The following is a 27,423-nucleotide window of genomic DNA, read 5'->3' as shown; positions in this document are numbered from 1 at the left end:
TCTACCTGAAAGCTGCTATACGTTCCTTTATTGTGCTCAGACAGATTGGACTCGTACGATAAACGGTATTTTCGAATGTCTAAGATTTTTGAAAACGTTCATATGTTACCGCCTTTTTTTGATTAACACCGAATCAATTGATATGCCGCTTGTGAGAACCGTTCCATCACGAATGTCACGAATGTACTAACACCGTACTAACAACGAAGATGTCTTGTATACCAACATTAGAAAAGTTAAAAATATTGTTCAATGAGTTTAAACGGGACGTAAACTCAAATCCGTATATTTTTCTGTGTTTAATCCAGTGGAAATCATTAAAAAGACGAAATCATTGCGCTAAAGTTATTAGTGTAGCCAACTAAATTTGAATATCCAATAAAAATGCATTTGTGAAGCGAAAAAACTAAAATTACAAGTGTTTTGGTGACAGTGGTACTAACTCCATTTTCTCTTCAAACCAAAAGACATTTTTGTTCCCTTTGTATGGCTTAAATTTTCTCGCAAAATATTGGCACATACAACAATGTCAGACGACACCATAAACTTTCCACCAACACCGGAACATGTGAACAATTGTCCAACACCGCCAATAAATACGAAAAGTCGAATTCGCGATTTTATACAGAAGCAATTAATGACAGACGTTGCCATTTCCGATAATGAAATCGATGGCGAGGAAAATCAGAGAGAGTCTGGTTCACCACCACCAAATTGTTCGATATGCCTTGGACAGATAAACAGCAAGTGTTTTACGGACTCGTAAGTTAACGTTTGACACTGTCGGACATTTTGGCCATTTAAGAAACCATCTTTCTATTAACTCACTGTCATTATCTAATTCACAGATGTCTGCACACGTTTTGTTTCAGTTGTTTATTGGAGTGGTCAAAGGTAATAACAACAATCACTTGTTACGACATCAAAACATTTAAAAAAAAATCAATTTCATCATCACAGATTAAAGCTGAATGTCCGCTTTGTAAGCAAGGATTCAAGTCGATTATTCACAACGTCAAATCAATGGACAAATATGAAGAATACAAAGTGGATAACTATCGCACCAATTGGGCGAGCATTGCTAACCAGTTTGAACAATTTTTGCTGGCTACTTCTTTTCCACCTTTTCGGTAAGCTTTGAGTAAATTTATGTCCTGCAAAGACGTTTAGCGAAGTAGAATTGACTCCAAAGGACGCTTCAAGTCTCCTTGAATAGAAACTTTTTTTAAATTTGTTTTACATCGTCGTCGAGAGAAAATCAATTAAAATCTCGTAATTAAAAGAATTAGGCTGTTAGATGTTGCCTAGTCACTTAACACGCTGTCGGTTATTGTAACTTGTCAACTTTAGGCACACCGGAAAGTGCTAAGGAAGTGGAGGAATACCTCCAAATAAATTTCTAAAAATCAAAAATTTGACTTTTGATTTTTGGAAATTTATTTGGAGGTATTCCTCGACCCCTTTAGCACTTTCGGCGTGCCTAAAGTGCCTGCTCGAGCATTATCCCCTACGTGTTAAGCAGTGGCATTCAAGTGATTTTTGCATTCGCTTTATTGTAGTTCACGAGTGCATCGTCAACGGGTACCAGAAACTTATACACTACCGAATGCTGACAGGACATCAACCAGCACGAACCTGAGCGGTGGCCTCAGTCGCGTTTACCAATTATTTCTGAATAACAACGTTTTGGTAGAACGTTTTGCGCGAGAAAATGCAAACGATGTCATACCGAATCGGTCCAATGGTCCAGCATGGCGTGCATACGTATATCAGAGAGATTTATACGCTCTACCCCTGCTTGATGTGAACGGACGCAGCAGAGACATTTCGGCGCGTTTTTATAGGTGAGTTTTGTTGTCAGATTCGAACCAAATGATGGATTGTATTGACGGAGTGTTTTAACATTCAGAGAAAATCCGGCACAAATTCACCGGCTCATGGGATGGTTGAACCGAGAAATCATTTATCTTTTAAATTCGGCCGTTCATTACAATAGTTTTGTACTGCAGACGATTGAAGAGCGTATAACTCAGCACGACATGACGTCAAGAGCGTTTCGTCAACACATCCAGCCTTTCTTTACTCGACACACATCGCATTTTTTGCACGAGCTGATTAATTTTGCTCGGTCACCGTATGACATCATCGGTTACGATAGAAACGTCCAGTATCGACCTCATTTCTATGACATCGAAATCGAAAGTGTTAGCATTGATTCGGACCGAAGCGACCCGAGTCCAAGATTGTCACCCAGATCTGATGTAACCACTGAAGATCCGTACATGTCAAACGAATCGCAGCACAACAGCCAGAGTCGATCAGTTATTGTTTTTGGCTCGAATGGTGAGGGCAGTTCCAGGAACTTTAGCACACCATCATCGTACACGTTCCAGCCAATCACTGAACCAGTTACCGTTGACACCGATGATAGTGACGATTGCTTGTAAGGAACCTATTTCATTTACATGTTCTGCGGTGTTCGTTAATTCGATTTTCTTTCATTAATTTAGATTCGTCTGCGAACAGAAGCCACCGCATCTGCGTACTCCTATCATGGTCGAATTGAATTCGGAAGAGGACAGTGATGTCATAATTGTTGAGACTGAGATTAAAGAAGAAAGTAGTGACACAGAAGAGCAGCCTGATCCGTCAACGAGTGCAAATTCGAGGCAAATACCAAAGCCAAGTACTTCACGACGCCGTCGGAATACAAGCGGCAGTTCCGACAGCCTAACATTGTTGCAAAGTGTAGCAACCGATGAAACTCCGAACGATGTACCTTGTGCCCCAACTCGCCGTAAACGACGTCAACAACAGAATGACGAGACCTGCGGTGGTGACGACGGGCCACCTAGAATCAAAATGATCATACGTTCCGATCCCCAGACTCCATATTCTTCGACAGTAACCACTGGTGCGTTATTAGCCGATAGTAAAAGTGCAATTGCAACCGTGTCACAAGCGAATATTAGTTACGATGGAAGTGGTCCATCAACGTCAACGTCAACTGTTATTCGACAACCGTACAGCCAGTCACGAAGTGTTCCGTTTAAGAAGAAAAAATACACCATCTACGATGCATCCAGCGAATCCAGTGATTTAGACTCGACTGACAGTTCCAGCAGTGATTCCAGCCATGAGGAGTTGAAACTCCCGAAGCAAAAACGATTGATCAAACGAGCGAGTCAGAAATCTCTGAAGATGCAGAAGAAACACAAAAAATTCACCAAAAAGTTAGAACTGAAAATGAAGTTAAAGATGAAGCAGATGATGTTACATCTACAGGAGCCGCACGATGTCGGCTCGAACAGCAACTATATTTCGTCGTCGTGTTCGTCATCCAGTTCGTCAAGTTCCGATGCGAGCTCAAGCATGGACGATGACGAAAAAGAATCGTCGAGCGATTGAAACGATAATTTGTAGATAAAATTCGGTGTAAGCGCTTCTATTCCAATTTCATCGTTGAGAATAGAAAGTTTTCTTGGAAATTTGCTTTTTCAAGGAAATTTGAGAAATTTTTGAAAAAAAAAGCAATAAACGTCTGAACCATAAGAACAAAAAACTGTTTACTCAGTCGAACCGATTACACAGTCACCTCTGAAGGCATGTATTTGTCCCATATGCGAATTAACTTGGATATTGAATAGTGCTTTGCTGCTTGATTTGTATCCGATAAGGAGGTCATTCATTGGCGGCGGTGGAGGTAGATGCGACGTATCAAATGGTTGCAGTATCGGATGCGTTCTTGGTGAGTCTTGGAATTCTTGGCGATCGTTATGTGGAATTGTGCTGCTGGAATCGCACGTGAAAAATTCTTCATGTGATTCGGAATTCATTGTTTTTCGAATGTTTTGTGGAATTGAATCGTCGTGAGACTTAGAAACTGTGCCGTTTTTTCTAGAAGAAAGTTGGTAGAGGTGAGAAATTGCAAGTAAGTAATTAATTAATTAATTAATCTACTGGCAACTTTCCAGTCGAAAGCATTCGTCTTCGATGGAGATGATGAAGAAAGGAAAATTAAATGGCTTGAATTAGTCAAGAAGACCAATAGAAATAGTTCCGATCGACGTGTCTTTACAAATTTACTTTACCCAGACCATCAATTCGATGAAAAACCAATACTCACTTCATATGAAACGATGCTCGACCATTTTGAGCAATAGCTTCTGAAAATGTGTTTCCCACAGGATCTCCGCTCCCGCTTTGTTCATTGTTGAACCCTTTGATTTCATTATTCAATTCACCAACTGCCGACCCTTTTTGATAGCCAATTTCATCACTATTCCTCCCCTGCTGACCTCGCAATTGTTCAATGTGATCATTCAATTCGTTAGTTATTGACATTTCATTAGGAACAGATTCAAATCTGTTCCCTTTCGGTTGACTGTTCAACGCTCTTGGTCGATCGTTCATTTCATTTGGTATTGACAGTCTTTCAGAAGGTCCAGAACCGGTTTCACTTGAACTTGTCTCGTTTCCTCTGCGAAGTTTGTCATTCTTACATTTCCTTGATGGCTTTTTATGTTGACTTTTCATAATGTACTGCTTTATGGTCGAATTCATTCCTTCCGAACTTTCTGAACAATCTACAGACAATGCAACTATTCAAAGCAGTGAATTAATCTCGATTGATAATCTAACCTAAGTGACCGGTTCCCTGTCTTGCGTTTATGGCTGATGGATCTATGGCAGATAGCGGAGTTCTAAAGTTTGAAATGGAACGCTTGTCAACGTTAGGTCACTAAGAACAATCACCAAATCTCCATTTTACACATTTATCTCTTTTCACTCCTTCAGCTGTTTCGCTATGGCAAAACAACTGAAATTGATGTAACGAGTGAATGTATAAAATTGCGTTTTTGTGACTGTACTACACAATTTTATCAGCCGAAACCATTTCAGCAACCGTTTTCCATAATTAGCATCCGCCGTTGCTAACTTACAAAATTACGTCAAATTCATAATTATGGATAACCGCTGCGTGTGCAAGTCTGCCCACTACATTACCGTTTGTATACAATTACCGATGGCTCAATTGGATCATTGCGAGAATTTGCCGTCGGATTCTTGAATTTTCGTTGAGAATCGTCAGAAATTAAGTCTGAATATTGACCGGTTTGTGGTTGATCAAGTAAAATCTTATTGCTACATTTAATTATAAATAAATCGACAAAGTTAAAAACATAAATTACAAAGATGAATACCGGTCATAATCGTCCTTCTGTTGTTCCTTCTCTTTACTAACTTTAGCTTCATATCGATAATTGGTCAATTTACGGTTGAGTTCTTGAATTTGGACGGCATTTTCTTGTGATGAAGCCTGGTAACGCTTAGAGTTCTCTTGCTCTTCTGCGTATTTCTCCTTCAATTCATTCAATTTCGCCCGAAGTTTTTGTATTTCGGTTGATTTTTCGCTCAGTGTGGCGCGTTGCTGCTCAGCTTCAACTTTGCTCGCCGTGAGTAGTTCCTGTAGTTTTTGAACGGCACCTTGTTGATCTAGTGCTTCATTGGCAGCCAGATCTTTTCGTACTTTTTCGTTTTCAAGTTCAAGCTGTTCAACGAAAAATAAATTGGTTCAGTAAATGGAACATTTAATCGAAAACAAAACAAAGAAAACGTCTGGCATACCTTTCGTCGTATATTGGAGCACTCATTCACTTCTTCTTTAAGCTTTTCCTTTTCGATATCCAACTTATTGCACAGTTCTTTAATTGCATTGGAATTCTCCTGCAGATGTTTCACTTCCTCGTCACGTCTTTTCAGATCCCGTTCAACGTCGATGAGTTGGTTATTCAATTCAGTTATTTGACGATTGTTGGCGGCTATTTCATTATCACGTTCATTCAGTATCTCCTGTAAATGTTGCAGTTCACGACCTGCGTTGCTCAAACGACGACTATTCAACAACAACAAAAAAAAAAAAAGAAATTTTTAACCAAAAATTAAACAAAACAATCAAAATGAACAAATCTCCTTCTGTTGAAAAAGAACGCAATGATTACGGGTTACCAACAAGTCTATTCATCCTTACCTAGCTTCCTCATTCTCCATTTCCAAACTGTGATTGGTTCTTTCCAGTTTCTGTGCATCACTTTCAAATGTGTTAAAATGACCGAGTATTCGTTCGTATTCAGTGTTCTGTAATATAAAACAAGCGTAACAACCAAGTTGAATCAACCAAAATATTGGTCACACAAACCTTTAATGCTAGAGTATCTTCAACTTCCTTTATCTTGAACACGTATTCCTTTATTGATTCCTTTAGTCGTTCTACCTCGCCATCTGACAGTCCTTGTTTTTTCTTCAGTTCTTTACATGCGCACGTAAGATCGGTTATTTGGAGACACAATCGGCTAGATAGATTCAGGTAAATAATTAATCACATTCTTGTATTATAAAGAGGAATTTTCGGCTTCCCAGCTCATACCTATTCTCTGCTGTTAAATTTTCATTTAGTTCTTTGAAATGTTCCACTTGTTTTCGAAGAATTTCGTATTCTTGTGTTACTTTGTGTATTGTGCTTGTCTTTTCGACGTTTTCGTTGCTTTTAGACCTGAAAAATTTAAAAATTTCCAATTAGATTTTCTGGATGTAGTGAACGTTTCCATAGATTTTTAACGTCATTCTTTAACCCCATTCCTCTTTCAGCTTAGACTCGTGTATGTACACATCCTTAGGGACTTTAAATCGGCTTCAGGTTTAACACCTTCGGGTATTACGAACTCAGCTATGAGGATTTGCCATTTTTAGATGCCTAAGCCATAACGACTTCTTGATGAGAATCAGGACGTTCCTCTAACAGAATGAGTAGGGCTTTGGAGTAGGAAACAAAGAACCTAATCTAATCTAACCTTATACGAAATACCGTGGGTTTAAATTGTATCACGTGAAATTTTGAGAGGCGATCGGAGACCAAATAAACGAGAGGATCCTGAACTCGTAGCATGTCAATATTAAAATGTATCACCAAACATATATCATAACATAAAAGCAGTCTCCGCAACGAATTTTCTTTGACAATATTGTCCAACAATTACAAAACAACCCATAAATCAATATTTTACTACAAAAAATTGCGCGAATATCTACAAGTTATCCAATCATCATGGTTATCTTATTTATTGTATAAACCCTATGCACAGATAAACGATAATATTTCGCAAATGCAAATAAAACATCAAATGTTAAACGAATCTAATTAACGCTTTTTATTGCATTTTGCTTTGATTGATTTAATTATACGCGGGATCGGCAAAAATTATATATTCATTTTCGTTAGTCATTAATGAATTGATGGCATTGCATAAATTCTCAATGAGCTTCTGAAATCATTTTTTATTTATAAACAATTGGAAGATGGATAGTGACGAAATTTAACTTGATTTTAACTTGACATCACTTTTCAGCAATGCGGCAATTATTTATCTGATGTCGATTTCGTAGACAGAAATAAGCAACGAGCTGTGGCTAATTCGGTCGTATTAAGCGAACTTACAGCACTTCGATCAAAAGAAGTATTGGTGAGTAGTTTATGCTATAGGTATGATTGCTAGTGGTGTCAGTGATTGGCGTCAGTTATACGTTAAATTAACTAATTTATGATTATAATGTCATTCGAGAATGGAGACAATGTCGGGATAATGTAACTCATAAAAACGAAATTTTGATTTCTCGCTTAGAGATCGTACTCGAACATTGGTAACGAATGGAATATGAAATAGAGCTTGTCCAAATAAATTTCTAAAAATCTAGAATTCAGTTTTGGATTTTTAGAAATTCATTTGGAGGCATTCCTCGACTATTTAAATAAAGTCCAGGGTCCAGTCCAGGGCAAGTCGCAATTAATTTCACCTCGAAATACTTCTATTGTTCACAGTTCCACACGTTTCATATGTCAGTATCATTCAATTTATACTCGGATTTACTGCATACATAGGGTATATTTTTGGTAAAATTTAGCGAATTTACTGAAATTTATCAAAACTACTTAAATATACCGAATTTATGTATCGATAAATTTAGTAAATATTCGGTAAATCTTCGGTAAATTTCGGTAAATTTTTGTAAATTCGGTAAACAAATTCACCAATCTCCAGGATCTAGACGCGCACGCGTAATGTTTACCTAATGTTTACAGAATGCATATGCATAACATGCTGTAAGAAGTGGTTCCACTGTGTGTTGGAATTTAAGAAAAACAACCAAAGACATGAATTTCTTGCTAACTATTGTGAGGTGAGTGTATTTTTAAAGCCGATTCTATTGGTAAGTAATATTTCGAGACTGCGGAAATGCATAGAATAGTAACTTAAAAGCATTAGCTAATGGTGACAAACGTGACAAACCTATCTCAAGTTGTGTTCGTTCATTTATTTTAACTGAAGATAATTTATCATTCTTCCGTTAACTTTTAAAATAAACGAAACCTTCAGTTATTTTCGAACAAACAACAAAATTAAGTACATTTCAATACAAATCATGTTGCAGTTTAAAACCATTCATGCACTTGTCACGCCGCCGCTTTTAAAAACACAAACATTAACTCGTATGAGTGTAATGACAATAAAAGTTCATTGAATTGAAAAATGCATTCTTTTTCTTAACCTTGAATAGTGGTTATGAAGACAGCACTTTCCATAAAATGTTAACGGTAATTTTTAATTTTCATGACACGTAAGCGTAAGCGTTCTATCAATGTGCCGTAAAAATATTTGAATAAGAAATTTTAACCGAAGAATAAAGGTATATCATGAGTGACAATGATTTACGGCTCTGTAAAGGTTGTTGACTGCTAGAATGTTCGTCATCGTCGGTAGATAAACATTTCAATATTTTTTTTTTCTTTGTTTAAACATCATGGAACGAAAGTTATTAGATCAATGTCAATGCTAATGTTGAGTTAATCAACAATGTGTAAGACTAATTGAAGCTACGGTCTAAGTTTTAATGTTGGTTCGTATAAAGGGGCTTGGCTCTGATTAGGTGAAGCTGAAGCTATTTGTTTTAATGAACGCTTAGTTAAGTGAAGTAATTTGGGCAGACAGTCATCTAGATTGACTATAAATCCCATAGAAATGTACCTTTCATATAATTTGTCGTTTTAGTCTAAAAATTATTTATATTTTCTTTGTATCTTTCTATTCACTGATTGATTTGCGGCTACATAAGACATTGATCTGATTTATCTCAGTAATCGTAATTTCATCTTTACTGTTCACACTAAACAAAAGAATATACAACAAAAGAGGTGAACCGATTTGATCCAATTTTAATTGACAAACTATGAAATTACAAAATGATCGATCGCTGATCTTTCGGTTTAGATAATATGTGTGTGTATTTTACAATAATAATAATTCGTACTCACTTTCTGGTATTTACCTATTATACTCACACGTGCTACTTTGAATGTTAAAAAATCAAATAAAGTGTACGTAATGAGATTTGGTTGGTAAAAAAAGATGTAAATAAAAAATTGCTGCATTATCTAACAAGAGGTAAATGCTAACTAACGTTAATTAAGCAGACGAAAAAAGTGAACTTTGAAGAAAAATTTATGTAAGAAATTTGTTAATGTGAAATTTAGTTGTAGGCTGATGTGTTCGACTTCAAATAAGAATAAAGTGTTGCAAGATACAAACAATATTTAGGTGTAGTTGTGCAGTCTGAATCATGTGAAATTATTATATCGTTCCTTCTTAACCCTTCAGAAACGACAAGCGCATCACAACTTTATAAAATCTGTGACTTCCTGTGTGAAGTACATTCTAAGATTTGAAAGTATAGTACATTACGTCCGAGGTTCCAAATTCCCCTTCGGGTCGGGCCATAACGTACCCACTCGTCAAAATAAAAATTTGGAACCTCGTACGTACAGTGCTTTTCGTGCTTCTGGTCGGTAAATGCGAAAAATGTACTCAAAAAATTGCATTTACCGACCAGAAGCACGTAAAATCTATTACTTCACTATTTTTGACATTTCGCTATGTAAGAAAACGCTAAATATCCGTTATTCTTGTCGGTGTTATCGATATCAGATGACTAGCGATCTTAGTTGCTAGTAAAATGCTGAACCGAGACCTGAACTCAAACAGGTCTAGGCTGAGCATTTTTACAGATTGAAAATTTTCTGGTTTAGACAATAAGCCAAGGCAACCATTCTTACGCAACTTGGTTTCCTAATAAAAATAAATTTTGCAGAAATTATACCTGAAGATGAAAACTTTCGATTAAGAATGCTTCAATATTGGATACGCTCAACTCAGACAAGATCAAAAGAAAACAAATTAAATTATCGACTGTATCAAAAGGCATATAACCGAATAAAAACAACTTTATTTCGAATATTGCGATTGCGCTTATTGCGATAATAAATAGCTGTATCGTAAGATCTTCAGTGAATTGCAACGGAAAATACAATTGGATATTATCCCATTTTATATTAAACTCCATATTTTTAATAAGCGAGCGAACATAAACGAACATCGAAGTATTGTGCAATTAAGATATCACTTTCACAACACCCATGTTACATTACAGTATGAGTACCTTACGGTATTAGATGATAATGCCGCGGATAATACCATCTTAACCATTTAAATTTAGAGGAAGTTAAAACTCCAAGAAACTTATGTAAACCTCGACAAAACTTATTAACACGATACTTGAATGTACTTGTGTATTGAATTTATTGTTGTAAACGTTGTTTTGTTGATATGCTTAGTAACATGGTAAAGGTTCGTTGCTTAATAAACCGTACGTGTTCAAACAATTTTACCAAATATTTTCTTACAAAAGTTCAGTCAATGATTCGAATGCTCAAATTCAATGTGATCAATTCAACTGTCGATCTGTAATTTGAATCAATTTTTTTTTACAGAAAAACATGTTCCTTCTCCTTCATTTGCATAAAATTTCTTTTCCACATTGATACGACATACTAACGTAAACACAGTTTTAGTTGATGCATTTCTTTGAAATTATGATTTTATTGGATAATTATCTGCTACAGGCAATAAAAATGTCAAACGATCATCGTTATATATGACTTGTCATCATTGAACCCATAGTCGATAACAATATTATTACAGATGTAATGGTAGTTTACGATAGTCTTCGTATATTATTAAGACAGTAAATTAGACGAAATCATTCCGATAAACTAGGAAATGAAACAAAGTCAGTGATGGCAGATGAATTTTTCAATTAAATATTTTACTTCAATTTCCTCATGTTTGCTTTTAGTGAGTATCCAAGGAAGATAAACATCAGACAAGTCACTCATTCCTAACTTAATTTAGGAACTGGAATTAACCTTCCCAAGATTACAGCCATACCAGCAATTTTACTGTTACTTCATCATCTAAGACGACTTCAAATCTTTTACTTCTTTTTTAAAACATGGTCACAGGTCAATTAACAGACAATATAGATTTTACGTTTATGTTATTGCGAACGACATATTTGTGATTAAAACTAATGAAAATTACATTGCGAAGAAAACACACACCATTAACGTGAATAGGATCAAAAACGTTAAAATCGTTTAAAAACTCATTTCCCAAAAGTCGATAAAACCAAAGGGCAAATTATATTTTTTTGATGAATTAACGAATCCAGATTTTGACATTAATTAATGCAAATTGAATACCGAAGATGAAGATGAAAACAAGTTTTTTAAGTCTGATAATAACATTATTTAAATGAGATATTTAAGAGTCGAAGTTGAATTTACATATAAATGAACACGAGAGCAATTAAAAATTGAAAGAAAATCTTTGAGAAATGTGTTGCCGACTCGAAATGAATCAATAAAGATTTTTAAGATTCGGTTTCTTGGGAACGGTCCTATACCCACTAGGCGTTTAAAATTTGAAGAACAAACCTTTGATAAATGTTTAATCGTCTGTTATCGATAAAATAGAGTGCCAAAAAATGTTAAAATGAATGAAGTAAAATGTTCAAGTTTTATGTTGTGAAACGATTGTCGTTTCTCAAAGGGTAAGTGAACCTTGCCACCACGAATTTACAAGAATTAGTCTTTCATGAAAAAGTAAAACTAAGCGACAACGCAATGAGCTTATAGCAAAACAAATGGTAAAACAATTGAAGTAAAAGATTTTTAGCAATTAATATAATTAACAGATTCTACGACTTTGTGCGACACGTTTAAGTCAACACAGTTTTAGATTAATTTAAATGCCTTGTTTGCAAATATTTCTTGAATTTCGTGAATTGTAAATCCGTATTTACAACACAATGTACACTCAATCATCAAAATTTGGAAGCCCGCAGTTGACAATACACAATAATACTATAAATCATACGATTAAAAGCTTTAAAAAAAGTATATTTCGCAGTTGTAACGTAGAATTTCTTTCTATTCGAATTGCAACAAACGTTTGCATATTAAAAATAAATTTTTTGACATATTTCATGGTTGCTACACCCAAAAAATTAATCGTATTCCATTGCCAACATACATATTATTTTATACATTTTCCAATCTGCTACACAAAACACATCGTTTATCATGAAACCATCACCATTTTTTTTATCTTTACCGAGTATATTAACAACTGACTGAAATTCATTTGTTTTGTAATTCACGGTGATATTTTTCATAATTTTTCTTTATTTATTAATTGGTTGTCCATGACCTCGTTTTCGATTTCAATATTACATATGCATAATATGTGATATACTTTATTGTTTCTGAAGCCTCTCTTCCATTACAAATAAAAAATGTATCGGAAAACAGCTTTTTTAACTGAGTTTGTTTGGTTGTGTATTACTGAGGCTATATATAATTGTGAAGATATGGAATTTATGTGATGTTTCATCCTAGAAGTATGATTTTTATGATTTTTATAAGAAAAAAAAATCAGAGGTACTTTACGTAGTACAAATATCCAATGTTTTAATATTTAAGAGGATTTCCCAAAATAATTTAAAAGTAAACTTTATAAGCAACGAGGTCAACTGCAACCTATTTTTGCATGAAACTTTAGTTAATTTTGGCTTTTGTTTGTTTTGATGACACATTTCATTCATTATTACTAAATATGAATCTAAAATTAGACAACTTTGGTAAATTGAACAAAGTCCTTCAAATGTGGAATTGATTCACGTTTGTTGTTATTATTCAATTTTAAATATTCATGTATTGAATGTAAAAATAGTCATTTTTACTTTCAATCTATCAGATACTACAGTTTAGGTTATTTTTAAATATTATAAATTAATAGGAAGAAACAAAATGCAGAGAAAGAAAAAAATACCAAGAAGCAAAACATATGAACCGGTTGAGCCCGAACAAAAATTATACAATTTATACTAACGGTTGGTAACGTAATAAAGATTAATATGCAGTAATAACTTGAAATGCATCAATTCCGATGCGTGGCAATTTAAAAAAAAAACAATTTCATAGATAAAGCGTGTTATGTTTGCCCGCTCGTAGAGTAATAGCGGTTTGGTCACCATGTGATAGAGATTTACTTTTGCTTTTAAAATGGAAAACAAGTTTTCGAATGTGCGCTTGTCAATTCGAATTGAATGGTTGGGAAATATGCTGTTAGTACATTTATGTGGAAAAAGTTAACGTATTTTTTTCACCCGTTGATTAATTAAGCTGAGAATTTCAAAAATTGTTTTTTTTTTATGGAATTTGAATTTTTTAGCATAATTTGAACAAAGATGTAAATGAGCAATTTGTCCATTTCGATGTATTTTAGCTTCGAGATTAGAGAGATTAGAAATGCTTAAGTAGCTGAGAGAGATAAAATTTGGGATAAGGAATCCGAAGTAAAAAAAAAATGTGTGCACTCATAGCACCTGTACCTAGTAATCGCAAAATATTTGACACGCCTTAAACACAAAGGTTTTCTATTCCAACGAAAAGATTTTAAAGCAATAAAAGGTCCACAATGCATCACAATTCATTTTTAATTTAAATGAAAAACCATCTGGGATGTTTTCTCACAGGAATGATAAAATTTCGAGTGAATAAGGACTGGTAATATCCTTGCTAAACCAGTTATTGACATGAAAGTAAATCCGATGTGATCAAAAGTTTTTTTTTTAGAATTAGTTCCAAATTCTTCACACTCTATTCACTATAATCGATCCGCCCGTGTTTTAAAATCTACCTGAATGGCGAACCATATATAATTGTACCGGAACCAATTAACTCATTTGAATGCTAAAACAGCTAAAACGCTCACAAGATACAAGGCTATAAAATTTAATATTTTACTGATACACAAAGACCGTGAACATTCTAATTATTTCGATATCAACCATTGAATAAAATGAATTTTCCTAACAATGACATTGCATTTAACATAATGTGTACTTCAGACAACAACTTATGCAGGCAAATATTTAAATAAGAAATATTTTCCATCAATTATCGTCAGTCGCTGAAATGTGAATTCCATTCATTCATTCATACGCATAATTCGAGTAATTTGATGATCGCTTTTACAATAAGACAATAAAAAGATGTTTTGTGTTCTGCACACGTTAAAAGCAATAAAATTTATGAAAAGCTTTATGAGCTTCAGATAAATACATAAGTTCGTATAATTTGTGAAGTGAATTTAGATCTATTTGAAGCAGCGTAATTCAGTGAAAGATACCTATTTGTATGCCGAATATGAAGGCCAATTTTACGATTAGTGGGTACTAAAAAGTGTTTAATTTACTGCAGCAGATTCTTTATTTTTTCGCCTTGTTGTCATTGACTCGACATTAAAAGTGAATGAGTCAATTTTAAACAGAAAACTGTAACAACTGAGTCCACATGTGGATATTCCTTTGGTGATTCACCTAACACACAAGGACACTAAATTTTTGAAAATATTTTAGTAATTTTCGTGCGCTTTCTTGGATTTACGAAAATATTTTCACTAAATCCTTGTTCATCTATTGTAGAATGAATAGATTTCAGCATTTACTTCAAATAATAACATAATGTCCATACATTCTCTAATAACATTAATATTAATGCAACGTCCATCTCCAAGTAATAACTTGCTATCTGAAAGTGGTTACCTTAGAACCAGCTGGTTTGATTTTAGATAATAACACAAAATTTAAAATTACCTAACAACTGGAATGTACCTGCAATGCAAGTTGATCTTTGAAAATGTACATAAACAAAATATCAATTGCTTCCATGCAACACAATACATATACAAAAAGCAAGTCAGACATGTAAATTTTGTTATAAGCTACTCAAAGAAGTGTTCACACACAAAAAAAAATCAGAAGGAATCCCCACCAACTTCGACTGGTTTTTTAAACTATATTCGTGTGGTATATTCCTTCAGGTACCTCAAGATTATATTGATGCTTTTCGAACAGTCTCAGTCGTATTTTGAATGTTATCGAATGCATTTTAAGATATATACCTTGCTGTCGTATAATTCGTATGCTGTACGGGGCGCGTGAGAATATCTTGTGTGTGAATTCAATGAAAACGAAATCTTTAAACATTTTGAATTTACTGGTTGATCTAATGTTTTTCATGTGTTACATAAGAACACTTCAATAAAAATATAAAGAAATAATTGGAGAACAAAGTGATTATGTTATATGAATCGTGAGAAATTTATCATTGAATGAATGAACGAATAACAAAAAAAGTTATTAATTTGCCGAAAAAACACAAGAAACAAAAAGCACAAATTTTGTTCGTTTTGTGTATTCATGCTTTGTGATCACAATTAATTTTCGTATGAAGTGTAGCAATTTTGGTTGTCGTGTTTTCGAAGATGAGTCGTCTTTTGTGGATGAAGCTTGAATAAACCTTTTTGTGGATTTACTTTTTTAAGCAGGTAAATTACAAAATAATTGATAGGTAGTGCGCCGTCCTAGCTTCCTATAATTAATGCGATCACTTCTTTAAACTTTCAATTTTCGGCGAAACGAAAGTGTAATATTTTCTTGAATGTTCAACATCATCTCATGTCCGCTATTCTTGTACGCGTGTTAAGAACCTTCTAGTGAAGAAACAACTGACTCTGTACGGGGTACGCGGTTTCAACTGCAGTTTTATTTCAATGACAATAAAGTACGATAAAAGCCGGCAGATCGTTGAGTTAGAAAATTCATTAAAAGATTTACATTTGTTCTACCTCCCGCAAGTAACAAGAACATTAAAGCAAAGAACGATAATATGAAATTGAATAATGGATCAGCAACCGTTTTCCATAATTTAACACTGCGAAGAAATGTGGTTTTTAACAAACCCGTTATATAAACTTCAGTTTCAGATCGAAATAGAATGAGTCATACTGTCATACAACATTGTTGGGATTTAAACATGCCACACCTAGAAGGTCTCTTGCATATAAATTGACATAAGTATCATCCTATTTCATTTCATAATCCGAACAGCAGGAGTTTCTTCATAGTTTTGCTGTAGGTTCAGTGACAAATTAATGTGTTGCGTCGTCTTAATGTTCGAACAAGCGAGGAATTTCATTTTTTTTTGCTAATTTGGTAGAGATCAGTGGTCTAGAAGATATGCCGGAATTTAGAGTTTCGATCATTTAACAATTTTAATTGGTAATTACATAGTCTCACAATCTGCGGTTTTCGTTTATTCGCAACATCGCAACATTGGCATATTCGATGAATAATTAATTTCATCGGGTTCGATACCACCAGCTGTCCGTGATCGACCATAATCATAGGTGTTTTTTTTTGTCTTATAACAATTTTCAATTTAAAATTGAACTAGATTTTGCATTCGGATGAGATCACACTGTGTAGTGTAAGATTAACGATGTTGTACCGATTCGAATCTTGAAAAGAAATTACTGTAGCACCTACGATTTTGTTGGTACAATTGAAAATCTGATTATGAAACAATCAGCATGGCGTTGAGCGTTTATTGTTGAATGTGAAATACTTTTTTTTTAGTATATTCAACAATGCCTGAACATTTGAATAAGAAAAATATTAGTGCGTTGGCTTTACTTAAATTATCTCAAAGAAAATCATTTATCACACATCAGGTCAGGTGAATTTTCCATTAAGAAAACAATTCTGGTAATGCGATTAGAAGTATTACTTTCCAATATCTTTTCATTCCAGTTTTTCTTCTATATAACATTAAAATCCTTGCCCAAATGACACGCATGCTCATTTGTTCAATATTAAATTAAATCTTATTTAGAGACGGCAAGCGTATCGTGATAGATTAGGGGTAAACCATTATGAAACTTAAAGTCCGAAAGTAAGTCAATTTCGTAAACTTTTGACATTTAACATATGGATGAAATGTTAAAAGTTTATGAAATTGACTTACAAAGTTTACGAACCGTAAAGGTTTACCTATAATGACTAAATCTGTTTGTTGTTTTGTTTATAGCGCCTATGAGGACAATACCGAGAGCTCATTGCATTTTTTTTTGTTATTGTCGTTGATAGCATATGATAAAAATAATCTTCGCTCATTTAATAATCTTCATGCACAATTTAGACGCACTTTATCGGATTGTTTCATTGCATTGAATTTTTTTTTTATTTAACACTCAACGTATTAGAGATGTAACTATTGACTGGGTGTTAATAATAGTTGACCTTTTGTACCGTAAAACTCTTTGAAGCAAATTACATAACCTTTTATGTCTTAATGTCTGAAACTATGTTTGTAGCGTTAAAAGAAATTACCGATAGTTCACACGTAACTTGTTTTTCTGTTTTTTTTTTGTTTTTTGCTGCTAGGCGTTTTTTTTGGTAACATTGTAAGTACTTTAAGTATTTTTAGGTAAAAGTTTCCGTATCACACAGTAGACAAGTAAGTTGAAGACATCATCCAGAGTTGTATATTACAGACGCGCCGACTTTACTTTTTCCCGTCGGGGGCAAGCTTTATATGGGAATTTAGAAAATTCGCTTAAACAAACTGTCCTTTATTTATCACTATTTTCATATGAATGTAACAATGGCAAACGTGTATATTTGTAACAGACATGCCGACTTCTACTTTCTCGTTGGGTGCAGTGCAGTGCACAATGTAAATTACAAGGAAATGGTTGTATATGTTGAGCTGATTCAGGGGCTTTCAATCTAACGTTACGTATTTAAAGGTTCAGTGGAATACAATGTAGATAAGAAGAGAAAGGATTTCGCGAGCGGAGCGAGCGAAATTTTTTGATTCTTTGTCTTTCACAAACAGTAAAATAGCTCATTTTGTTAAATAACAAATTCATTTCATGCTAGCTCAACATTCTCATTTACAATAAGAGCTAGAATTGCATCAGTGGCCAGACAGCAAAAGATAAGATATTCAAGCTGTGCGGGTCGTATTAAGTTCAAATTTGTTCGTTTGTGTGGTTACAATACATTGAGCCATGCAAGCATGAGCACCACCTCAAGATGTTTCACCACCCACATGCTATACGATTGCACTCAAATTTGTTTACAAATAGTCTTTAAATACTGTTGCAGACGGTTGTTTCTCCTTTAAATTCGACTAAGTTCGAAGTAAGTAGATCCTTTAGAGAGATCCACTGACATAAATTGAAGTCACGATCTAACCGGAAATTGGTTTATTGGTGAATTTATGTACTGGTCGTTAATGTCTGCATAGCTTGAAAAACAGCTTTCATGACTTCCAGTACTTTAACCTCTAGTATTTTTCTAGTCTAATTACGAAGGAGTATGCAGGCGCCGCTGGCAACATTTTCGGATTTAGTAGTATTCATAGTGTCATCGTTCGTTCAAAATATTATTAGATTCAATATATTACAACTCTAACTTTGTTATTATTAGAATTCTCGAATTTGATCGTTGGGTGCATTGACGCAGGCTATCACTGAAAGTCTGCTAGTATGAATTGTAAACATTTTGATAATAAGATCAACAATTGTTTCTCAGTATCCGATGTGTGTCCTCTGTTTACGAGAAATTATAATTGATGAGGATTGGCTAACGTACCACACATCAAATCGTATATGCTAAATCTAAGAAGTATAAGATTTATATCAATCTGTTGTTAATAAATAATTAGATGCAGGATGTAGCAAAGATGCAGGATGTCCATACTGTGAATTTCACAGTGTGAAAGCATTAAAATAATGCCAGAACATGAAATCAAGGTTTTGGAATATTACTCGGTTGTGGTTACTAGCTAAACAACCAACACTTTCCATACCACACCACGATATACGGTGGGAATGGAAATAATATCTACTTCTCGGTAACAGAGTCAAAATTTCCTGGTAACCGTAACCGTAAACGACTTCCCGGTTCATACGATTAGCGGTTCTTGGTTCAACAATTCCCTGGTGTCCAAGTTTTTTTTAAAAAAATTCCACAGTAATTAGGTTACCAGGATACCGCATTATTTCCATGCCCGATATATGATCCTAAGACCATCTATTATTTAGATTTGAAATTCGAACTACTGTTAGATCTCACATGAGATAAGCTTAGACAATGTTTCCATACATTTCCGAAAATCGTAATGCCACTAAACTCAATTCAGTAGTCCATTAGCCTCGTCTCGTACGCTTTCATTGAACTTGAAAGCTTGTAACAATAACCATTTACTTTTCCAAACTCGATCGGTAACATTTTTATTTTCATGAATTAAATAATTTCGCTGTTACACTTATTTCGATGACCCACTAACCTCGTCTTACCCGAAACAAGATAATAAAAGTAACAGGAACAACAACAACAACTTTATTTTATAGAGCCACGCTTCTACAAGTCACAACAAATGAAAAAAAAAAACATCACAAAAACGTTAAACTTTCCTTTTCAATAACTGTGTTGTTGTTGTTGTTACATCACAATTTAACCGTGGTCAGTTTTCGTACTGTGTAAGAAAAAAAAATTACTTCACATTTGTATCGAATTACGATCAATATCCATCGAGGTCGAATGTAAATTATATTTATTTTAAAAGAAATTCAAATTGATTTTCAGCGGTCTTCATATTAGTAATGAAGATTTCGTCAATATGGTTAATTGTGACGCTGTTGGCTATTTGCGAGGAACAGATTGAGTCAGCTGTAGTGCCACCACCATGGAGTGATCCATACAATAATCCCTGTGCGTCCCAACCGGGTGGTTGGCAACTGCTCTATTGGCCACCGTTAAAAAAATGTTTCAAAATTTTCACGGTACGAGGCATGAGCTCTTTGGTAAATGAAAATATTTATTTTGAAAATTCTCTATTTCTTAGTTGGGCTATCCGTGTCCAGATACTATGGAATTGAGTCCGGTTGGAAGCAGTGCCATTTACAAATCTACAATGACAACTGCAGAATGTCGTTGTCCTCCAGGCACTGCGCAGAATAAAATTACATCTAAATGTCACACCTTGTTTGAACGAGGACCGTGTGAATTGGGACAATATTTTGCACCGGTCTCGGATTCGCCGGCAAGAAGCGCTGTGTAAGTCAACTTTTTAACCTGACGTTAGTGTGGTTGAAAGTTTTAAGTCTTGCGGTCTGCAGATATTTGAATTTCAATCATAATATTTTAGACCGAAGAAACGTTTTGGTTACTGTAAAACTCCGGAAAAATGCTATAACTCTATGGTGTCCTGGCCACATGATGGCAAATGTTATACATTGCACACACGAGGACCTTGTCAAAAAGGTATATCAAGAAATTAACTGTTTGATGAACCTTATAGAAATGGCTAGTTATTTGCTATGGACAACAACGACGAGTACAATCAGCGAAAATCTCTGGTTAGTGTTCCCTTATATCAGCGGAATTCATGATAGAAATATTAAAGTAGCAGATTTTATGTAAAACAAATACTTTACTCGGATGAAGTAATAGATTTGATTATTCTGTTCCGATATCTGCGACATCTTGCGACATCTTGCGACATGCTTGCCGTTTCTAAAAGGTTAACCAAAACATTTGAAAGTCCATACAGCTCAAAACTAGTGAATTTAAAATTACCAAGCATATTCTGTTTCAAGGCAAGCTTCTAGCGATAGGAAAGGATAAACTAACTGAATGTTTGGTAAGTGCAGCGAAATTAACATACATTCTCATAAGTTTATGTATATTTTGTCCATTGCAGTGTGAAAATGAAGGTGAATTAGCACAGTACTTTTATAGCACTGACAACACATGCTATGAGCATTTTACAAAAGGTCCATGTGAGGGACTCGGTCAATTATATCTTCCGGGCGGCAAGTGCGGATGTCACGTAAAGTTGCCACATTATCATGAAGAAACGGATCAGTGCTACGAAATCGGTAAGCCTTTAGGAAAACGAAATCGACTAAAGAAGTGAAATATATGTGTGTTGTAGGAACGATTGGACCTTGTCCTATGGGTCATATATTTCAAATAGGCGAAAGTAGCGAAGGAACAAAGGAGGTAAAAGCTTCGTGTCAATGCAAAGAGGGTTATGTGGTCTGGAAGAACGGATATTGCTATCGAATGTACACCCGAGGTCCATGCGAGGATGGTGAATTTTTGTTGAACTCAACGGATTGCATTAAAAATCCGTGCGGTAAAGGTCGCCTGTATTTCCCGGAAGAGAAAACATGTTATCGTGTCGGCACACAGGGACCATGCAACTGGCAACAAGTAGTTGTATTCGACTTCACAACACGTCCCTCAGTTGAGGGAATTAGTTATAACGGAGTGTGCGGATGCACTGGCATTATTTCAAATTTAGATCAGCAATGTAGTGAAGATCAAACGGAAGAATCAGCGTGCGAATCGACCACTGGCATGGTCGAATTGAATGGACAATGTTATAAATTGTACAGTCGCGGTCCATGCGGTCCCGGACAATGGTTAGAACGACGAAAGATTGTTAGTCGAATCGATCGGCGCGGTGCCATATGTCAGTGTCGTCCCGGTTATACACAATATGAATCAGACGATGGAATTGTCGGCTGTTATGCGCCCAGTGTCGGAATAGCCAGGTATTTGAATGGAAAGAATTACAAAAACTATACATTCGGGTTTCGAAGGTTTATCAGTATGCTGGGCACCAGTGCTTGAATTTAAAATTGATCCATGAAATCAATACCAAAAAGACTGACAACTGATATCTCAGGATTTAACTTCTAAGCTTCGAATGTTCCCCTTCGTCCTCGTATCTATATGTTTGACAATCCTACTAAAAGCCTAGAGTATTATTCCTCTGTCGTATTGTGCATGGCGCATGTATTGAAATATATACGAAACTATATTCCTATTTTGCGTGGTAAAATAGTTATGCATGGACACTAGAAATAGCCTTCGGGTAACACGTATAACGATATTTCTTATCTAGGTGGTTTCTACAATTAATCGGCTACGATAACAGGAATACAAAAATCGACGAATGACCTCGGTTCGGAAAACGTTTGTTGCGTTCAATTATTCGATTAACCTTTCAGAAACGGCTGATCATTGGCTCTATCGACGGGAACGACAAAAAAATGGGCGTGATGTCGTTTCTGAAAGGTTAAGAACTTGTTTTTTGATATAGCTGCGTGATGATGTACAATTAAACTAGAGTAATTAGAAGTAAGAAATGTGATTGTGCCATAATAGTGATTTGATAATTGAAAAATAAAGCAAAATGGCGATAGATATGTGGTCGTATATTGTTGGACTAACCCATTGGGGCCGTTGTCTAACAACAAATCTGAAAATCTGATTGCACAATTGAGAGAATTTGTTCCCTGCAACTGTTTCTCAATATCCGTATCCTCAAACATATGAATTGTACGGAAGGCCGTCTTAGAAATTCTGTGTCATCAAGTAATGTCAGTCTCACGGTAGCCCTCAGCGAGAAATGGTCTTTCAAAAGTGTACGCAAAAAATCAGTTTTCTTATGAGTAAAGGGATCTTAGAAGACATAGAAAACCCGTTCCACGATATCTGAGGTGCTCCTTCGAAAAAAACTTGTTTCTTTTGACTGTGGCCTTCTACAGTCTACACGCAACACAATGATTAAACTGTGAATGTACTTACGACATTTGTCTCCGCAGGGCAACGCTCTTTGAGCTCAATTCGGCATTTTCAGATCTCAGCTTACTCACTTCCGTATCCATATGAATGATTTGCTCCGTTTTAGCATCTAGCTGATTCTAGAATACAACAAACGAACCAAATTCTATTAATGCCAAGCCATCTTTTACGCAAAATTCTGTTAAACCCTTACGAGCATGTCATTTCTATCCTTTTCGAGTAACTCAATGGCTACTCTCAATTTGTCTGCTTCATCCTTCAAATTGGAAATGGTTTTATTGGTGAATGTAAATTTGGCATCCATTGCACCCTGTTCACATGCGCTATGTGCTAAGTCATTTTCGGCTTGGGCTAATCGATTCTGGTAATCAATTAGCGTCTTTTCGGTTTGTTCTTGCAGTATCCTGTGGATAAACGAAAAAATTGTTGATTTTAAGGAACAACAAATGACCGTCAGAGTCATTCAATTTCGTACTTGATTTGGGTGTACGAGCTTTTCAATTTACGATTCTCCGAACTCAATTCTTCCAACTGCCTCGTGTATTCTTCTACTTTCTCAGTCATCCGTAAAATTCTACTTTCTTTGGACGCTCCCGTTTGCTGGCAGTCACGCAAGAGATGATTGTCATTCTCTAATTTTTTTACTTGATCGGTGAGCTTCAATATCTGTGTCGTGTACGAGAGTTGCTCATTGTGAAAATCATCCAGCACTTCCTTAAGGTTTTTCTTCAGGTCTTCTCGTTCGCTGGTGATGAGATTAATTTTCGATTTTAACGTTTCTGCTTCACGTTCCATTCTACTCATTGCTGAATGAATCGAAATACTGGTGTGACTCCCGCTAGCCGTCTTTGGTTGTGATTGTAAGTATGATAATTGTTCCTTTAACTTATCGATCTCGATTTCACGCAACGCCAGTTGAGATTGCACATTCTCCAATTCCTTGAATAAAAAAAAATATTTTTAGCTTATAGTGCTAACTCCCAACTATGTTTGTCATTACTCTTTCATAAACTGGTTGATTCAACCGCCGTAAGTACTCAGTTTGCAATAAGAGCTTCTCTTTGGAAAAGCCGTTTTCATGTTGAGTTTCGGTAATTGTTTCCTTATTCAGCATTCGTCTGTCACTGCTTCCCTTTGACTGAAGGAGCTGTAGCTTCTCTTCCAATTTGGAATTTTTACGCGCAAGTATTTTGATTTCTTCAGAGTATTTTTGTTCTAAAAAGACGGTAAACCTAATTTTGAATTGTCCAATGAAAACAATTGTCGTGAGTTACCATCGTTGACTAGCCTATCTATCAGATGATCATTCTCCTCGTTCGCTTTCTTCAATGCCGCCTTCATATTTTCAACAATTTTCGTTTGTTGTGACGTAGAACTAGAGCTTCGTGCAGCAGATTCGAGCGCCGAGATTTTTCGCAGTGAATCATTAAGCTTATCCTGAAGATTGTGATAATTTTAGTTAAATCAATGAAAGCGGACGTCGATTCCCTTTATACTTACAACTAAACGTTCGTAGTCTCTTTCTTTGTCGGATAGCTGTGCATTAGCATCGTCCTGAATTTTAAGCGCCAATTCCTCCATCTCTTTTAGATCTTTAGCATACTTCTTTTTCTCCTCATCCAATTTGATAGCACGAAGTTTAGCTTCATGTTGTTGTTCTAAGCTCTCGGATAGTTCCTTCTTGGTAGCAATCAGTTGCTGTTGAAGCAACTTCATGTCTTCTGTCAATGTATCGATGCCCTGATAACAGCAATCTCGTCCTAATGCAGCTACAGGTCGACCACCAGCAAGCTGTTTGTGTAATCGGGCAATTTCCCTATCACGACTTTCTAGCTGGGGAAAGATAAGTTCAACGGTTGGATGCAGATGTTTTGAGTTCTACGAATAAAATTGGTAAATTGCAAAATCAAAGTGAAGTAGACGAACATGAAGGTCCCTAAGTAAGGCATCATCAGAGACTTGTGAAATCATCAGTCAAATGCATTCGAATAAAAAACCACCTGAAAACAATTAGGCTAAAAGCGAAAGTTTATCAACAACAGACCCAATCTGCTATTGCTATTACTAGTTGAGGATGAATAGCTTTCGAATCGGATTTTTTTTTACAATGAAAAATCTCGGAATTCGTTTTAAAATCAATAAACTTCTAGCAACGAAACTGTGGCTGGTCACTGGCTAAATTGTAGTTTTGAGATTCATTTTACTAACTAGTTCACTGGAGCTACCACTGCCTTTCATAAAACATTTTATATTCCTCGCCTATCTTTTATGCACCTCATATAACAACAAAACATTGAATTGAGTTTTTTGTCGCGACTTATCTTATCTTACAATCACAAATGCGATAAAAATAAGGAAAATCACTCGCACAGCATTATAATATTGTAGTTCATTTGGTTAACTTGGTGCGTTTGTGTTTGTGATTTCGTAATCGGTGGTGAAACGTCTGTGAAATTCCTCCCACTCAATTCCATAACAAAATGCCCTTCATCAGCGAGTCCATAACAAACGAGGCTTTGTACAAAAAAGCCGCGACGGGATTTTCAAAGGATCACATTTTAATCAAACCACTCAGTCGGCCGAATACAGCACTCGGTCGTGATTTTGATGTTAAATCATGTTTTATGCCGTCCACGTTTCGACCATTTGCTGACGGAATTTACCATTTCGATGTGAAACCCGATGATGTATGGATACTGGGTTTCCCGGGGAGCGGAGTGCAGTTAGAAGAAATTGTTTGGCTGATTTTGAATGATTATGACTTCGAAAAAGCAACAACTACACCATTGGAGGGAAGAACGTCATTTTTGGAGTGAGTTTAGTTTCGATAGGTTCGAAATTTAGGTCCTAACGACCATAACTCTATATTCTAGGCAATCAGCCGTTCAGCATCCGCAATTGTTCAAATCTGTTCGTAGTTCCATTGACTCGTCTCGTCGTGCTGCCGAACCGCGAATTATCAAATCGCATTTACCCGTAGCTCTTCTACCAATACAGTTATGGCGACGGAAGCCGAAGATCATCTGTGGATTTAGAAATCCTGGTGATATGTCAAAGGCATACTACGAACAGTACTACCATTTGAATGGCTACCAAGGTACTTATGAGGAATTCTGTCAATTGTTGATGGCAAATCGCGTAGTTTATGCTCCGTATTTAACTCATTTGACCGAAATGTGGCGAATGCGAGACGAAGAGAACTTCTTTGTTCAGAAATTTGATGAAATGACAACCGACTTGGAGGATTTCGTTCGAAGATTAGCAGAATTTTTGGGAAAAACCATCAATGACGAACAAGTGGAGAGCTTGAAGGAATACGTTTCACAATTGCCGAAAAATACAATTGACATCGCTTTGACCAACAAGCTTTGGAAAAGAAAACCAGATGCCCAGCCATCGGATACAATGTCACAAATAGACTTCATAGTTGACAAATGGGCGCAGCAAACATTTGATGAATTTGATTTACAGTTGAATTAACTTGACAATAAACTATTTGACGTACCTGCTTCTTTAAACAGTTAATCTCATCCTTCAGCAGCTGATTCTCGTTCTGCAATATGACAATTTGGACCTGATGGTCATTTGAGCTGGATTTGGCTTCGCCTCGGCGAGACGAATGATGTTTCGATGAACCGGTATATGGAGGAATGCCCGAAGTAACGGTTGAAACGAATGGCGTCTTATGTTTCACTGTACCACCGTCATTTGACTTGGAACTTTTACCGCGATGTTCCATTTCACTGATTTTACTAACCAATTCAATGCAATGGTCGTCCAAGTAATTTTTGTCCACTTCCAAATTTCGAATCGTACCCTTAAGGTCCAAAATTTTCTTCTCGTAAAGACCGCGTTGCTGTATCACTTCCAAGTGAAGTGCATTATTTTCGGATAAAAGTCGAGAGTTGTCACACTTGTACGGTTCGATTCCCAGATCCCAAGCCCGTTTCTCCTGAATTAAAATGCAATTTCGATCATCCGAAGTGTCACAAGTCAGTAAATACAATTGAAGTTACCTCAAGCAAATTTTTGACCGTTTCCTTTGATTGCTTGTAGCTGTCAGTAACTTTGATCAAATCTTCGAGTAATGCAGACACAATTGACATCGAGCCTATGGGCATTTGTTGGTGAAAGCCGAGAGTGTACAGTTGCTCTCTAAGATCCTGTGAATAAGAAAAAATTGTAGGTTTGGCGGTTCGCAATACGGGTATGTATAAAATAGAAACTTGGACCTACTTTGTAACGAAAATCAAGTTGATCCATTTCGATACCGGCTTGTGTTTACTTTGTAACCATATCAGCTTAATTAAAAATTTAACAAAAACAAACAGCAAAAGGTTTTGCACCAAGAAAATACTCAAAACTTCGTTTTTGTTTTGGACATTTAAATCCAGAAAAGAACGACAGAGGCAACACAATCAGTGGTGCCAATATAATAATGATAAAAATAAAACGAGCTTC

The 27,423-nt window shown here is 35.6% G+C and overlaps 4 protein-coding genes across 5 annotated transcripts; 3 read left to right on the top strand and 1 right to left on the bottom strand.

Annotated features, from left to right (window-relative positions):
- The first annotated feature begins 210 nt into the window (after nucleotides 1-210).
- LOC119081737 (E3 ubiquitin-protein ligase Topors) lies at nucleotides 211-3,562 on the top strand. The gene is made up of 6 exons (XM_037190905.1): nucleotides 211-762; nucleotides 849-894; nucleotides 961-1,130; nucleotides 1,560-1,844; nucleotides 1,910-2,443; nucleotides 2,511-3,562. Exons 1-6 carry the CDS (start codon nucleotides 527-529, stop codon nucleotides 3,406-3,408), a joined length of 2,169 nt encoding a protein of 722 aa, XP_037046800.1. The 5' UTR covers nucleotides 211-526; the 3' UTR covers nucleotides 3,409-3,562.
- On the bottom strand, nucleotides 3,543-27,364 carry LOC119081718 (centrosomal protein of 135 kDa). The gene is made up of 18 exons (XM_037190856.1): nucleotides 27,199-27,364; nucleotides 26,979-27,125; nucleotides 26,468-26,914; nucleotides 24,463-24,795; nucleotides 24,237-24,399; nucleotides 23,963-24,177; nucleotides 23,438-23,901; nucleotides 23,156-23,366; nucleotides 22,966-23,081; nucleotides 6,428-6,553; nucleotides 6,200-6,353; nucleotides 6,032-6,138; nucleotides 5,629-5,896; nucleotides 5,205-5,551; nucleotides 5,008-5,145; nucleotides 4,642-4,703; nucleotides 4,127-4,586; nucleotides 3,543-3,897 (listed from the first exon to the last, which is right to left on the bottom strand). The coding sequence occupies exons 1-18, from the start codon at nucleotides 27,223-27,225 to the stop codon at nucleotides 3,567-3,569; spliced, it is 4,116 nt and encodes a 1,371-aa protein (XP_037046751.1). The 5' UTR covers nucleotides 27,226-27,364; the 3' UTR covers nucleotides 3,543-3,566.
- Nucleotides 15,364-22,577, top strand: LOC119081765. 2 transcript variants are annotated; one of them, XM_037190960.1, is made up of 8 exons: nucleotides 15,365-15,842; nucleotides 19,951-20,147; nucleotides 20,210-20,421; nucleotides 20,513-20,628; nucleotides 20,964-21,007; nucleotides 21,068-21,245; nucleotides 21,302-21,926; nucleotides 22,280-22,577. In XM_037190960.1, the coding sequence occupies exons 2-8, from the start codon at nucleotides 19,968-19,970 to the stop codon at nucleotides 22,332-22,334; spliced, it is 1,410 nt and encodes a 469-aa protein (XP_037046855.1). In that variant the 5' UTR covers nucleotides 15,365-15,842; nucleotides 19,951-19,967; the 3' UTR covers nucleotides 22,335-22,577. The 2 variants fall into 2 exon arrangements, with proteins under 2 accessions (XP_037046854.1, XP_037046855.1); XM_037190959.1 differs by having other exon boundaries at nucleotides 15,364-15,842; nucleotides 21,302-22,577.
- LOC119081798 (sulfotransferase 4A1-like) lies at nucleotides 25,335-26,463 on the top strand. Its single transcript, XM_037191015.1, has 2 exons — nucleotides 25,335-25,774; nucleotides 25,836-26,463. Exons 1-2 carry the CDS (start codon nucleotides 25,443-25,445, stop codon nucleotides 26,440-26,442), a joined length of 939 nt encoding a protein of 312 aa, XP_037046910.1. The 5' UTR covers nucleotides 25,335-25,442; the 3' UTR covers nucleotides 26,443-26,463.
- Nucleotides 27,365-27,423: the final 59 nt, after the last annotated feature.

This window comes from Bradysia coprophila, unplaced genomic scaffold (genome assembly GCF_014529535.1).
Source record: "Bradysia coprophila strain Holo2 unplaced genomic scaffold, BU_Bcop_v1 contig_358, whole genome shotgun sequence".
NCBI classification, from domain to species: domain Eukaryota; kingdom Metazoa; phylum Arthropoda; class Insecta; order Diptera; family Sciaridae; genus Bradysia; species Bradysia coprophila.
This window is presented reverse-complemented; position numbering and strand designations above follow the sequence as displayed.